The sequence below is a fragment of the Schistocerca nitens genome, chromosome 3 (genome assembly GCF_023898315.1).
Source record: "Schistocerca nitens isolate TAMUIC-IGC-003100 chromosome 3, iqSchNite1.1, whole genome shotgun sequence".
Lineage (NCBI taxonomy): Eukaryota > Metazoa > Arthropoda > Insecta > Orthoptera > Acrididae > Schistocerca > Schistocerca nitens.
The window spans coordinates 566571788-566588669 of NC_064616.1; the positions used below are offsets into that span (position 1 = coordinate 566571788).

General features: G+C 38.9%; 1 protein-coding gene across 1 annotated transcript in view; it reads left to right on the plus strand.

Moving 5' to 3' along the window:
* Window positions 1-299: 299 nt before the first annotated feature.
* LOC126248473 (ras-related protein Rab-9B) overlaps window positions 300-16882 on the plus strand; it is a 49869-nt gene continuing 33286 nt past the window's right edge. Inside the window, exons 1-2 of the mRNA XM_049949485.1 lie at window positions 300-340; window positions 517-815. Coding sequence (XP_049805442.1) covers window positions 603-815 — 213 coding nt within the window. The 5' untranslated portion in view covers window positions 300-340; window positions 517-602. The remainder of the gene's footprint in view (window positions 341-516; window positions 816-16882) is intronic.

Genomic DNA, 16882 nt, shown 5'->3' on the forward strand with positions numbered 1-16882 from the left:
GGTAATAGGAGAGGAAGCATTAGCTCAGTTCGAGAATGATGTCAGAGAAATCAGTCAGATCTTTTTAAAAGACAATGTACTGATTACGTTTTGGGAAGTTACGAAGTAAGTAAAAATGCATCTATAGGTATTAGATATAGGCCACGTTTCTCGTTAGTGCTGCAATTCGTAGTTCTACAGTCATTAAAAGGAAATATAACTGTAACATGAAAGATACAGAACATTATATATGCAGTCGGTCGCGACTTCCATATGCTTGTGCATAACATCTTTGTGTCGCTCTTTTGACAATAGTCTGATGTTGGTATCGAAAGTTGTTTAAGGAATGGTGGGGTGTGTGGTACGTTGGGAAAGATATTAAATATATGTAGCTGCAGTTTGTGTGTAGCATATTTACAATAATAATTAAAAACAGTGGACGACAGTTGTCATCGGCCGATGCTGCGATTGACGCGGTCGATATTAACACAAATGAACTACCTGAATTGTTGCAACTTCATGCATTCTGTGTTTCAGATGCAGTATGTGTTTTGGGGCCATACATAGCCATCACCGACAATTTGACATCTGACAGAGTGATTGTGACATTATTTACATATCTAATGGCAGGGAATACATTCCAAGGACGACACTCTCGCCAGCCAAGCAAAAACACGCTTCTGAAAGTAGTTATACTTGGTGATGGAGGAGTTGGAAAGTCGTGTCTTATGAATAGATTTGTTAGCAATCATTTTGATGAACATTCTTTCCATACAATTGGAGTCGAATTTCTTAATAAGGATATAGAAATAAATGGAGAAATGTACACATTACAGGTGAGAGCAGTGATCATAATTGTTATTATTAAGTGAAAATGTGTCTGCGCGCTCTATTCCCATGTAAGATCTTATATTGCAGTGATGTCAGAAGTAAACGCTAAAATGGTGAGAACTGAGACATATTACAATTCAAAGTTACGGGTGTTACATTGTGAGTTTAATTCAATATTCTGATGGTGCTACCTCGTTATTGTAATATGCTCAAATTCTCATATGCATATAAACAAATATTTTACTCAATATAATACAAATATGGTGTTCATTTATTTGTATTTCTCTGTTGCTACCGTAAATAGTAATTTGGTACATAGTCTGCACATTTTCTATAGGACAAGTATGGCTTGATTGCATATTGATAACATAATAATGTAAACAAATAACGGGATAGAAAGCAATAAGTGTGGTTTAGAATGTCATATCATTTGCAATAGGTGTGTTTCAGAATGTCAGATCATTTGCACCAGTTATCACTTCCTCTAGAACATATTGTAATTAAATGGCAGAGTTATCATTGCCCTTGGTTGCAGTTCAGGTAGACACTTCTATCACCAGCGAAGAATTTTTAAATACTGTACAAAGGTTCATTAATTAACACAGAATTTTAGTTATAAATTACTCTATTGTTCATTGAATATCCTTAGGTAGTGCAGTAAATTTTAGGGCACTATTGGAAAACTGTTTTGTGTCGTTTTTAATGAGCATCTTGGCCTGCCTATAGTGTCATTATTGAGTTTGTTGTGTTGATCAATCTCATTTCCCTTCCTGTAGATCTCATGATATTATTTATCTTTGTGTGGGTCAGGTAGTTGATGAACATATTTTGGCTGAAATCACTCAGAACTAATCTGAAAAAAATAGTGTACAGTGGTGAGTTTTGTTGCTTGTGGTACAGTGATCCCCATTGCTTCCTTTTGCAACAAAAAACACGTTCTTGCAGCCTACAAAGTAGCCACACAGCAGCAATCCATAGCTGATATGGCTGTGGAATATTATAATACACTGTTAGTAGATACTGTTTGGTCTTATACTTTTTAGCTACTCAAGAGATACATGACCTGTGAAAGTTTGGACCATAGTTGTTTAGTGTGCTGTTGCCAGTTTAACTTTGTATAAATGGAAAATTCCATATGTTTAACAGCTGCTCTATCACCGAGTGCTCCATCATCACTGAGGCTGCATGCTGTCCTCTGTATTTTGTCTTCATTAGTTTTCATCTGTTTGGAATAAACCAGGGCTTCTGCTTGTTGAACAGCCTGAACAATATACTCCCATTTTGAGAAAACTGTTGTGTCATCTGCAAATTGCAAAGTGTGCCCATTACAGCTTATGTTGTTAATGAAAACCAAGATCAACAGAGGTCTTATTACGTGCCTGTATGGCATGTATGTTGTGTTAGTTCTTTCCACTTGAGTATGGTTTGTGCATTGATACAATCTATTATTCAGGTAGGATTGAAGAGTTTGCAAAACAGCTCCCCCAGTACCATATGATTTTGACTTGCTGAGCATGGCCTTACATCGAATTGTTTAGTAAGAGAACAAAGTACCAATAATGTATACTTATCATCTTCAAAACCCTGATTTATATTTGTTAAGTCAAGTGCTCTTGTTGTCATTGACTTGCTCTTTCGAAGGTTGTGCTCTACATCATAAAAAAAGGTGACATGTAGTGTATGCTTCTGCTTAGTATCATATGAGTGAAAATCACAGTTATGCTTGAAGATTTTTTTTTAAGTGTCTTCCTTTTTTGAAGATCAGTTCTTTATGAGTGTATAAATAAGGCAGGGACAGTGTATTATGCCTTTTAAATATTGGTCTACAGGAGTCTCTCTATTTTGATTTTTTTTATTATTATTATTCTGACAATCTTTTTCTGTAGTCTAAATCTTTTTTCTGCTAACTATGGAGTTCTCTCAAAAGATAATTCCGTACATAAATAGTGATTGGATAATGTGATGGTACATTGTTGCCTCTGTTGCACGGCTTTATTTTGCTTGAGGCCTCTTACAGCATTTGTGGGGGTGTTTATTAAATAACATCTTCTATACACTGCTGAAACTGTTTTTCCATCAATGCCAAAAAGTGGTTTTACAGGGTGTAGTTTCTGCGCAATGTGAAAATTTACTGTCACTGTTTTTCAGACTCTATTACAATTCCATTTGTTTCCTGTGGGCTGTCATCACATATGCCGTAAAGTATGAAATCTAAACTAGAGTGTAGTATTTGACCTAACCCCAAAATCTTAGTTGTGGTGACACTGACCTGCAGTGTGAAACCTTTACACACTGCTTTGCGCTTCTTTTCATTATTTTCAAGGTATCAATTTACTATGATTGTAACATATGTGCACTACAAGTTGTAGCAATTATGTTGGAATTGATTGTGTTAATGGCATTTTGGGTAAGTCAGTCAATAATAATGTACAAAGATTGCACAGTAGGAAGAATGTGTGCTCCTCTTAATTAGATTTTCAGTCGTGCTCCAAACTACTCCCACCATATATTAATTCACAGGGCAAGTTTATAGTTTGTTTTCTTCCTCCTAGTGCTTGGTGCCTAATTTTGTCAGTGAGACTGTCACTATGAGCAAAAAGCAGTCTATCTCTCTATTACTTTGCACTAGCTGTTTCCTGAGAGATTTTTAGGCAATGTTTTAAATCTGATAACCTGGTGGGTTTCTGCTTTTCTAGATGATCATAACCCAGTTTTCTATGAATGGCTAGTTGGTTTAGTTGCATGAAGGTAGAGCTGCTATATTGGATATGCTAATGTTGTTACCACCAGTGTGTTTGTTTTTTCTAGTATACATGACAAATGCAAGTAATGAGGAATTTTTGTGGCTACAGAATGATGAAATAAAGGGTGACTATGTTAATCATGTAGTGATTTTATGAAGGTCTAGATTGTTTTTAAAGTAGTCACTTCCAAGTCATACAAATTTCATCCTATATGTCTACCAGTCCTCAAATATAATGGAACTGATTGTGTTCAGAAGTCATACAAGTGCAGATTATCTTGTGAAATATGTCTTGGTGTATCTAGAGCTATTCAGTTATCTCCTCTTGCAATTGTGGCAGATGAGTTAGTAATTCTCATTCACTGTAACAACCAGAACTTATTGATCTCTCGTAGATTCCAAGCATTGTCTTTTTGAACCCTCTAAACCACTATGTTATTGCCAAGGTTGGGAGAACATCCTGAATATGTTGGAGAGTGGCTATGACTGAGGCATCTTCCACTATACATTTCGTTACCTCATTGTCCAAGGTATACACATGAGCTTCTATGGAACTTCGGACAGTAGGAGGAAGGTGGTTGCAGATTGTTGGGCTGTAGGGTTTCTCCAATGACTGAATTAATATGAGCATTGTCCATAAAGGATAAAATTGTGAACTGAAAACCAATCTGGAATGACCTTTGGATCTGCCAGGAAGTTTTACGGGTTGATCCTATGGAAGTACTAGTCCTTCTTTCATAATGAGGTTGATATTTGTAGACTGTTACAGGATTTCCACTGTCCTCCGAAAAACATTGTCTCTTTCTGCAGAAAGTTGTTGGCTGTCGGATTAGATAATCAACCAAGACGTAAAAATTTCTGTTGCCTCCTGCTCCAACCTGAACTAATGCTTGGTCTCTGTTGACCCCTGTGTCAATGAGATATTGATTTACTGCTGATGTTCCTCCCCTTTTCCAAATAACTGACATGACTAATTAGTTTGTTGAAATGTGAAAACAAATTTTTACTTTGATTTAAGAACACATATATGGGAACACATAAGCAAGGAAGCCAGTTTTTGAGAAGATACAGTAATATTTACTGATTTCTGTATGCTTTTTTCTAATATGGAGTAGAGAGGCTTGTTACTTTGGGAGTCAGTGTGAGGCTGTAGACTGGAAGTTTCAAGGCTGCCTCTGTTTCTGACTCTCTATCTCTATCTGTGTGTGTGTGTGTTTTTTATGCATGGCATTTCTCTGGCCATTTGAAAAATATATCATGATATAGCTTCCATGATGAACTGTGTGGACCAAGGAATAACTGGTTGCATGAGCTGGTTCACAAGTTTGAGAAGTCAAGGCTATACATGACCTAAAAACAGCCATGCCAAGTAAAGCAGGATGCTATTGAAACAATCATGTAATGAGTGACAACTTCATTATTTACACAGTAGAACGTGAACAATTTGAAAAGATTGTATCAGAATTATTTGAACAACCTTTCTAATGACACTGCTACCAGTACATTTACTACTTAAAATTGTTGGATTGAGATATGTGGGAATTAGTTAGTTTTGGGGCTCATGAAAATAATATTTGGTCATGAGTTCATATTTCTAAAAGCAATAATCTGAAAATTGATTTCAGTGTAACAAATTGTAACAATGTGTGAAGTAAGTCTTGGAGCTAATTTTTGCATTTCAGTGCTTGCTTCAGTGTGGCACATGGACTGGTGAGCAGACTTTTTAGTTCACTGGAGACTCATTACATTGCAATTGATTCATATAATATCAATCTTGCATTTGCAGGAGTTTGAGGAATAAAGTGCTCCTGTGGAGTGCATCATTGTATGTTGTCAGTGGTAATTTGCTGCAACTATAATACTGATCTGCTGGGAAGAATGTTAGCAGTTACCACTGAAAAGTGTGTGCCTTGGTTTTGGAGTCTTTAGAGTGGAAAATATATATATATAAATTAAAAAAAACTTAGTTCATACTTATTCAGATATTTGTTAAGACATGATAAAAAAAATTAGTTACCTGGCATCAGATGAACTGACAAGATTAATTTTCTGGGTATCATGTCACTTATATTGATAACTGAAGTAACTTCATATTTGTAGAGCATGTTTCTTGTAGTTAAGATTTAATAAAGTTTACAAACCAGCCCTGTGTAATGAGCAGACCTCAGTTTATAGATAGAATACTAGGGAAATGCAATCAGTCTACAAAGGAGATAGCTGGGAAATCACTTGTGCAACCCATCCTAGAATATTGTTCAAACATTAGGAACCCGTACCATATAGGACTAGCCCAAGATACTGACCATATACAAAGAAGTGCAGCATGAGTGGTCACAGGTTCATTTGACCTGCAGGAGAGAGTCACTGAGATTTTGAAAGGATTGAAATGTCAGATTCATGAAGGTAGGCAAAAACTGTCTCAAGAAAATCTGCTAATGAAGTTAAGAACCGGCTTTAAATGATGAGTTTAGTATACTGCAACCCATTTTATATTGCTGCCATAGGTATCTTAAGGACAAGATTAAATTGATTACAGCATGCACAGAGGCATTTAAGCAGTCATTTTTTCCCCTGTTCCGTATGTTGATGGAATGGCAAAAGCTCTAATAAATAGTACAGTGGCACATACCCTCCGCCATGTACTTCACAGCGGTTCGTAGAGTATAGATGTAGAATGAGCAAAATGGCGGTGTGTAATGTGTAGAGAGTGGTGGGGCCAAGTTAGATGTATAGATTTTATTGTTTTATATATATATATATAGCAAGTAACACACTTCCAAAGGAAACTACACTCACACAATAGGTAGTGAGATAATTGATATAAATATAAGTGGTGAATCACCAGACATTGAACAAAGTTTTCTCAGATTTGAGCAGTGTTGCACAGTTCATGGATGTATTTCAGTCTCATTTCATAAAACAAATGTCTTTCATTTGCATACTTCTATGTAACTGATTACTCCAAAGAATTCTGTTTAGTTGGGCTAATGGTAGAGTGATATTTTACTCCTTAAACTGAAGCCACACTGCAACTTGGATTACAATGTTACAAGAACCTAATTATTCAGTACATAGCAGACAATCTGATGGTACAGTTGTATTTAAATTTGACATTGACATAGTGTGTTGGAGACATGCACTTACCACCAGTGTAATTTACAGCTGGCTGCACTATGCCAGGAATGTAATCGTGGCACTGTGTATTCAGCCGGCACAATGTAAAATTGTGTATGTTCTACCGGAACAATCCTTACCATATCTGTATTAATTTCTGGTAACTGATAAAAGCAAGTGTTTCATTAATCGACTTTGTATGGGCCTAAAAACAATGTCGCATAAGCAAAAACTTTCCACTATGTTTAAAATATAAAATATTTGTTCAAATTACTGCACATTTTAATCAATTGCTGTCATGCCTGACTCTGACATTACTAATGAATACACATTCTCTCGCGCATTTTAATCAGTTGCTGTCATGCCTGACTCTGACATTACTAATGAATACACATTCTCTCTCTCTCTCTCTCTCTCTCTCTCTCTCTCTCTCTCTCTGTGTGTGTGTGTGTGTGTGTGTGTGTGTGTGTGTGTGTGTGTGTGTGTGTTTACTGATTTATTGGTACTAGAAGAGGACTGATTTCAACAGCCTATCAATTTACTGATCTTCTATATTATTATCCATCGCTGTCTGTCCCCCCTACCTCCCAGTGGTGGATTTGGTCTTGGACTATAATTTATTCATTATAAATTGCAGGTTAACACTGAAGAAATTGCCGAAAGGTAGTTGTTTAAGGAGATGGGGAAAGGAACACAGTAGGAGACGAATGGGTAACTTTGAGAGATAAAATGCCAAAGGTGCCAGAAGATAAAAAAGATAGTCATAGTAGAAATCTTCTATAACAAGGGAGATACCGAATTTAATTGATGGAAGGAGAAAATGTAACAATTTTGAAAGGACCAGGGATAAAATAGAGATAGCTAAAAGTTATATACTACTTGTAAACAAAACGGACTGATGTTACTAAAAGCGAAGGACATGGAAGGGTAGTAGTAGTTGGGAAGGGAGGGAGACAGGATTATAGCCTGTCCCCGATGTTATTCAGTCTATACATTGAGCAAGCAGTAAAGGTAATGAAGAAGAAATTTGGAATGGGAACCAAAGTTCAGGGAGAAGAAATAAAAACTTTGGGGTTTGCTGATGACATTATAATTCTGTTAGAGACTGCAGAGGATTTGGAAGAGCAGTTGAACAGAATGGATAGTATTTTGAAAAGATATGACAATATGAAAATCAGCACAAGCAAAATAAGGGCAGTCAAATTAAATGATGCCATGGACATTAGATTAGCAAATGAGAGGGTAAAGTAGTAGACGAGTTTTGCTGTTTGAGCAGCAAAATAACATGATGTTTGAAATAGGGAGGATGTAAAATGCAAGAAAGACAACCATAAATCAGACCTATACTCCAAGGGAAATTTGAGAGAATAAGATTAAATTTGGGTTGGCACATGTCACTTCTTTAGACTTATAGCAACATAAGATAGTATAGATAGAGATCAATTATATAATGCCCTGGCTGAATTGGGAGTCCCTAGAAAATTAGTAAGGGTTGTGGGAATGACAATGTGTGAGACAGGAACTAGCGTAAGAACAGGAAGAATGATTTCCGATACAGTACATATTGAAAATGGGACAAGAGAAGGAGATGCACTCCTGCTTCTTTTCAGTGCTTCCCTGGAGAAATTAGAGTGAGGTTTTTTGAATCATTGCAGATATTCACTCATGCAGATGACATAAATATAGTGGAGAGAACCCGAAAGGCAGTGGATGAGACATTTAGTGCCCTTGAACAGGTTAGCGGGAATATGGGATTAAACATCAGCCAGCAGGAAACAAAATACATGATTGCCAAAAAGACATGCAAGGAGAACATGCTGGTTCAATAATGGCGGAAAACTATACCTCTAAGAGAGATGAGCAGTTGAAGTATCTGGGTTCAACAGTTATATATTCTAATGACATTTCCTATGAGATCAGAGATTACTAGTGGCCAGTAGAGCCTCAGTTGCTCTAAAGAGACTTATCAAGGCTTCTGACCTGTACCAAGTTACTCATCTACAAAACACTTATAAGATCAATCTTTACACTTGTCTCCCAAACTTGGACTCGACAGCAAAAGACATTGAAATGCAGAACACATTCGATGAATAATTGACCCAGTTTGTGAAAGAGGAATTTGGAGGAAAAGGTACAATCATGAGTTGTACATCATTTATAGAGAGAATATTGAAATCTTACAGATTGAGGTGGGTTGGGCATGTAACACTTATCAGTGATGCAAAGCTACCCAAAAAAGGTGTTACAAGAAAATCCAGGAGGACAGAGAGGGCCTGGTCAGCTGAGAATTAGAAATTGAAGTGGAGTCATTCAGGATTTCCAGAAAATGAATTATAGAAATTGGAGAGCTGTAGCAATGGATTGAGATAAATGGTGGAAAATTGTTGAAGATGGCAAGGCTCACAATGAGCTGTAGAGCCACAAAAGAGGTGGTAGTGCAGATGACATTGTAATTCTGTTAGAAATGGCAAGAGACTTAGAAGAGCAGCTGAATAGAATGAATAGTGCCTCGAAAAGAAGGATGAAAGATGAACAATAGCAAAAGCAAACAAAGGTAATTGAATGTAGTCAAATTCAATCAGGCAATGCTGAGGACATGAGATTAGGAAATGCAGACAGCGAAAGCAGTAGATGAGTTTTGCTATATGGCCAGCAAAATGACTGACAATATTTGAAGTAGTGATGACGTAAAATGCAGGCTGGCAATAGCGTTTCTAAAAAAGATAAATTTTGTTGATTTTGAATTTGAACCTTAATGATAGGAAGTCTTTCTTGAAAGTACTTGCCAGGGGTGTAGTCTTCTGCAGAAGGTAATTTGGATGACAAACAGTTCAGATGAGAAGCAAATAGAAGCTTTTGACATCTGGTGCCACAGAAAACTGCTGAATATTATGTGGGTACATTGAATAACTAATGAAAATGTGTTGAATTGAAGTGGAAGAAAAAGAAATTATGGCACAACTGGACTAGAAAAAATGGATTGGTTGGTACGACACATGCTAGGGCATGGAAGACGTGTCAGTTTGGTGATGGACGGAAGTGTGGGGCTAAAAAAAAAGTAGAAGAAAGAGAGACAAGGCTTTAGTAAAATTAGGAAAAGCAAAGAGGTGTTGGTTGCAGTAGTTATGCAGGAACAGGACTTCCACAGAATGTACTAATGGTTATGCAGGAATAGGGTGTGCACAGAACATACAAATGCGGAGAGTATCAGACCAGTTTCTCACTGAAGATTATGATCACCCTGTAATACGCATCCTCTCATGAACCATGGACCTTGCCGTTGGTGGGGAGGCTTGTGTGCCTCAGCGATACAGGTAGCCGTACCTTAGATGCCACCACAACGGTGCGGTATCTGTTGAGGCCATGTTCCTGAAGAGGGGCAGCAGCCTTTCCATACTTTACAGGGGCAACAGTCTGCATGATTGGCTGATCTGACCTTGTAACATCAACCAAAACAGCCTTGCTGTGCTGGTACAGTAAATGGCTGAAAACAAGGGGAAATTACAGCCATAATTTTTCTTGAGGACGTACAACTCTACTGTATGGTTAAATGATGATGGTGTCCTCTTGAGTAAAATATTCTGGAGGTAAAATAGTCTCCCATTTGGATCTCTGGCCGGGGACTGCTCAGGAGGATGGCGTAATCAGGATAAACAAAATTGCATTCTATGGATTAGAGCGTGCAATGTGTTAGATCCCTTAATCAGGTAGGTAGGTTAGGAAATTTGAAAAGGGAAATGGATAGGTTGAAGTTAGATATAGTGGGAATTAGTGAAGTTCGGTGGCAGAAGGGACAGGAAACCTGGTGACGTGAATACAGGGTTATAAATACAGTCAAATAGGAGTAGTGCAGGAGAGGATTTACTAATAAATAAGTAAATAGGAATGCGAGTAGACCACTACAAACAGCATAGTGAATGCATTATCATAGCAGAGATAGACACGAAGCCCACTGGTACCACATAGCACAAGTTTGCATGCTAACTAGCTTCACAGATGATGAAGAGATTGAAGTAATGTCGGATGGAATAAAAGAAATTAGTCAAATAGTTAAAGGAGATGAAACTTTAATTATGATGGGGGAATGGAAGTCAATTGTTAGAAAATGAAGAGAACAAAAAATAGTAGGCGGATATGGACTGGGGGGAAAGGAATGACAGAGAAAGCTGTCTGGTAGAATTTTGCACAGAGCAAATTTAATCGTCACTAACACCTGGTTTAAGAATCACAAAAGAAGGCTTGTATATGCGGAAGAGACATGCAGACACTGGAAGGTTTCAGATTGATTATATAATGGTTACACAGAGATTTAGGAACCAAATTCTAAATTTTAAGACATTTCCAGGGGCAAGTGTGGACTCTGACCACAATTTATTGATATGAACTGTAGATTAAAACTGAAGAAATTGGAAAAAAAAATGTAGGAAATTAAGGAGATGGGACCTGGATAAGTTGAAAGAACCAGAGGTTGACGAGACTTTCAGGGGGAGTGTCATGCAATGGTTGACTAGAGTAGGGGAAAGAAATGTAGTAGAATATGAATGGGTAGCTTTAAGAGATGAAATAGTGAAGGCAGCAGAGGGTCAAATAGGAAAAAAGACAAGGCCTAGTAGAAATCCTTGGATAACGCAAGAGATATTGAATTTAATTTACAAAAGGAGAAAATTTAAAAATGAAGCAGGTGAAAGGGAATACAAACGTTTAAGATCGATAGGAAGTGCAAAGTTGCTAAGCAGGAATGGCTAGAGAACAAATGTATGTAGGTGAAGATGAAATGGGAGATACAATACTGCAAGAAGAATTTCACAGAGTGCTGCAAGACCTAAGTTGAAACTAGGCTCCAGGAGTAGACGACATTCTGCCAGAACTACTGATAGCCATAGGAGAGCCAGTCACGACAACACTATTCCATCTGGTGTGCAAAATGTGTGAGACAGATGAATACCCTCCGACTTCAAGAAGAATGTAATAATGTCAATTCCAAAGAAAGGACTCGCTGGTGGGTGCGAAAATTACCTAACTATCAGTTAAGTTCTAATACCTTCCGCCGCGTAAGTCGAACACGCGCCAGAACAAATGGACGTGGTCAGCCCATAGAGGGCTCTGCCTCTGCGGCGGCTATTCCGCGCAGCGGCTCTCGCACAGCGAGGGTGCCACCGCTACTCCACGTGCAGACAGCGGCCAATAGCCGCTCCTTCCGGTTTCATGTATAGGGACCCACTGTGCCGTAGTCCAGTCAGTCTGGTACTCGCTCTGGATTTTGTTTCTATCTCGGTGGTACTGCGTTCTGGTTGTTGCTTGTTGTTGACATTTGCCTGGCTCTGGTTCCGAGTGGATTTACTGTTGGTGTTTGGTTTTGTGGTTTCCACAAGCCTCCGTTGTTTATCTCTTCTTTGTTGTGTCAGTCGTGGTCGGTTGTTCTCAGTTGTCGTTGGTCTGTCGTCCGACTCGTCCTTGTGTTTACCCGGTGGTGCGTGCTCCACCGCCGGCGGCTTCCCCGCCTGGCGGCTCCGATCCGCAGCCCAAGGCATTCCCGCAGTTGGGTTTGGTTACTACACAAGTTGTGGCTGCAAAGTACTTGCACACACTCTTTAAAGAAGACTGAAAAAACTATTAAAGCCAACCTCTGGGCATATCAGTTGGGATTCCGGAGAAACGTTAGAACATGCGAGACAATACTGACTTTACAACTTATCTTAGAAGATACGATAATTATAGGCAAACCTACATTTATAACGTTTGTAGACTTAGAGAGAGAGCTTTTAACAGTGTTGACTGGACTACTGTCTCTGAAACTGTGAAGGTAGCTTGTGTAAAATACTTCAACTTGTACAGAAACCAGATGGCAGTTACAAGAGTTAAGGGGCAGGAAAGGGAGGCAGTGATTGGAAATGGAGTGGGATCGGATTTTAACCTGCCCCCAATGTTTTTCTATCTGTTCATTGAGCAAGCAGTAGAGGAAAAAAAGAAAAATATGGAGTAGGAATTAAAGTCAAGAGAGAAGAAATAGAAACATTGAGGTTTGCCAATGACCGTGTAATTCTGTCAGACAGCAGAGGACTTGGAAGAGCAGCTGAACAGAATAGACTGTCTCTTGAAAGGAGGGTATAAGATGAATGTAAACAAAAGCAAAACACTTTTAATGGAATATAGTCAAATTAACCCCCCCCATGAACCATGGACCTTGCCGTTGGTGGGGAGGCTTGCGTATCTGTTGAGAGGCCAGACAAACATGTGGTTCCTGAGGAGGGGCAGCAGCCTTTTCAGTAGTTGCAGGGGCAACAGTCTGGATGATTGACTGATCTGGCCTTGTAACATTAACCAAAACGGCCTTGCTGTGCTGGTACTGCGAACGGCTGAAAGCAAGGGGAAACTACAGCCGTAATTTTTCCCGAGGACATGCAGCTTTACTGTATGATTAAATGATGATGGCGTCCTCTTGGGTAAAATATTCCGGAGGTAAAATAGTCCCCCATTCGCATCTCTGGGCGGGGACTACTGAAGAGGACGTCGTTATCAGGAGAAAGAAAACTGGCGTTCTACGGATCGGAGCGTGGAATGTCAGGTCCCTCAGTCGGGCAGGTAGGTTAGAAAACTTGAAAAGAGAAATGGATAGGTTAAAGTTAGATATAGTGGGAATTAGTGAAGTTCGGTGGCAGGAGGAACAAGACTTCTGGTCAGGTGATTGCAGGGTTATAAATACAAAATCAAATAGGGGTAATGCAGGAGTAGGTTTAATAATGAATAAAAAAATAGGAGTGCGGGTTAGCTACTACAAACAGCGTAGTGAACGCATTATTGTGGCCAAGATAGACAAAAAGTCCATGCCTACTACAGTAGTACAAGTTTATATGCCAACTAGCTCTGCAGATGATGAAGAAATAGATGAAATGTTTGACGAGATAAAAGAAATTATTCAGGTAGTGAAGGGAGATGACAATTTAATAGTCATTGGTGACTGGAATTCGTCAGTAGGAAAAGGGAGAGAAGGAAACATAGTAGGTGAATATGGATTGGGGGGAAGAAATGAAAGAGGAAGCCGCCTTGTAGAATTTTGCACAGAGCATAACTTAATCATAGCTAATACCTGGTTCAAGAATCATAAAAGAAGGTTGTATACCTGGAAGAATCCTGGAGATACTAAAAGGTATCAGATAGATTATATAATGGTAAGACAGAGATTTAGGAACCAGGTTTTAAATTGTAAGACATTTCCAGGGGCAGATGTGGATTCTGACCACAATCTATTGGTTATGAACTGCAGATTGAAACTGAAGAAACTGCAAAAAGGTGGGAATTTAAGGAGATGGGACCTGGATAAACTGAAAGAACCAGAGGTTGTAGAGAGTTTCAGGGAGAGCATAAGGGAACAATTGACAGGAATGGGGGAAAGAAATACAGTAGAAGAAGAATGGGTAGCTCTGAGGGATGAAGTAGTGAAGGCAGCAGAGGATCAAGTAGGTAAAAAGACGAGGGCTAATAGAAATCCTTGGGTAACAGAAGAAATATTGAATTTAATTGATGAAAGGAGAAAATATAAAAATGCAGTAAATGAAGCAGGCAAAAAGGAATACAAACGTCTCAAAAATGAGATCGACAGGAAGTGCAAAATGGCTAAGCAGGGATGGCTAGAGGACAAATGTAAGGATATAGAGGCTTGTCTCACTAGGGGTAAGATAGATACTGCCTACAGGAAAATTAAAGATACCTTTGGAGAGAAGAGAACCACTTGTATGAATATCAAGAGCTCAGATGGCAACCCAGTTCTAAGCAAAGAAGGGAAGGCAGAAAGGTGGAAGGAGTATATAGAGGGTTTATACAAGGGCGATGTACTTGAGGACAATATTATGGAAATGGAAGAGGATGTAGATGAAGATGAAATGGGAGATAAGATACTGTGTGAAGAGTTTGACAGAGCACTGAAGGACCTGAGTCGAAACAAGGCCCCGGGAGTAGACAACATTCCATTAGAACTACTGATGGCCTTGGGAGAGCCAGTCATGACAAAACTCTACCATCTGGTGAGCAAGATGTATGAGACAGGCGAAATACCCACAGACTTCAAGAAGAATATAATAATTCCAATCCCAAAGAAAGCAGGTGTTGACAGATGTGAAAATTACCGAACTATCAGTTTAATAAGTCACAGCTGCAAAATACTAACGCGAATTCTTTACAGACGAATGGAAAAACTGGTAGAAGCGGACCTCGGGGAAGATCAGTTTGGATTCCGTAGAAATGTTGGAACACGTGAGGCAATACTAACCTTACGACTTATCTTAGAAGAAAGATTAAGAAAAGGCAAACCTACGTTTCTAGCATTTGTAGACTTAGAGAAAGCTTTTGACAACGTTAACTGGAATACTCTTTTTCAAGTTCTGAAGGTGGCAAGGGTAAAATACAGGGAGCGAAAGGCTGTTTACAATTTGTACAGAAACCAGATGGCAGTTATAAGAGTCGAGGGGCATGAAAGGGAAGCAGTGGTTGGGAAAGGAGTGAGACAGGGTTGTAGCCTCTCCCCGATGTTATTCAATCTGTATATTGAGCAAGCAGTAAAGGAAACAAAAGAAAAATTCGGTGTAGGTATTAAAATCCATGGAGAAGAAATGAAAACTTTGAGGTTCGCCGATGACATTGTAATTCTGTCAGACACAGCAAAGGACTTGGAAGAGCAGTTGAACGGAATGGACAGTGTCTTGAAAGGAGGATATAAGATGAACATCAACAAAAGCAAAACGAGGATAATGGAATGTAGTCAAATTAAATCGGGTGATGCTGAGGGGATTAGATTAGGAAATGAGACACTTAAAGTAGTAAAGGAGTTTTGCTATTTAGGGAGCAAAATAACTGATGATTGTCGAAGTAGAGAGGATATAAAATGTAGACTGGTAATGGCAAGGAAATCGTTTCTGAAGAAGAGAAATTTGTCAACATCGAGTATAGATTTAAGTGTCAGGAAGTCGTTTCTGAAAGTATTTGTATGGAGTGTAGCCATGTATGGAAGTGAAACATGGACGATAACCAGTTTGGACAAGAAGAGAATAGAAGCTTTCGAAATGTGGTGCTACAGAAGAATGCTGAAGATAAGGTGGGTAGATCACGTAACTAATGAGGAGGTATTGAATAGGCTTGGGGAGAAGAGAAGTTTGTGGCACAACTTGACTAGAAGAAGGGATCGGTTGGTAGGACATGTTTTGAGGCATCAAGGGATCACAAATTTAGCATTAAAGGGCAGTGTGGAGGGTAAAAATCGTAGAGGGAGACCAAGAGATGAATACACTAAGCAGATTCAGAAGGATGTAGGTTGCAGTAGGTACTGGGAGATGAAGAAGCTTGCACAGGATAGAGTAGCATGGAGAGCTGCATCAAACCAGTCTCAGGACTGAAGACCACAACAACAACAGTCAAATTAAATCAGGGATGCTAAGGGAAACAGATTAGGAAATGAGAAACTGAAGGTAGTAGATGAGTTTCGCTATTTGGGCGGCAAACTGACTGATGATGGCTCAAGTAGAGAGGATATAAAATGTAGACTGGCAATGGTAAGACAAGCATTTCTGAAGAAGAGAAATTTGTTTACATTGAATGTAAATTTAAGTCGTAGGAAGCCAGTTCTGAAGGTATTTGTCTGGAGAGTAACCATGTATGGAAGTGAAACATTGACGATAAGTGGGTTGGATAAAAAGAGAATAGAAGTTTTCGAAATGTGGTGCTACAGAAGAATGCTGAAGATTGGATGGCTCAATCATGTAGCTAATGAGGAAGTAATGAACAGAATTTGGGAGACAAGAAATTTGTGGCAAACGTGGCTAGAAGAAGGGATTGGTTGATAGGACACATTCTGAGACAACAGTGGATTTCCAATATAGTATTGGAGGGAAGTGTGTGTGTGTGTGTGTGTGTGTGTGTGTGTGTGTGAGTGAGTGTGAGTGTGCGTGTGCGTGTGTGTGTGTGTGTGGGGGGGGGGAGATAGAGTGGCATTGAGAGCTGCATCAAACCAGTTTTCGTCCTGAAGACAACAACAACATAACAACAGTAAGAAACAATAATAATAAATGTTTGAAGATGCGAATCTCAGTAGTCATTTCTCACAGAATGGAACAGAATTTGCGGTGCAAGTTTGTTTATAATGGGTGGTTAGTGGATACTTTCCTTTTGTATGAAAATTTTGTGTGGTGTAGGCTCACGGCATTATTGTATTTTGTGCTTGTTTAC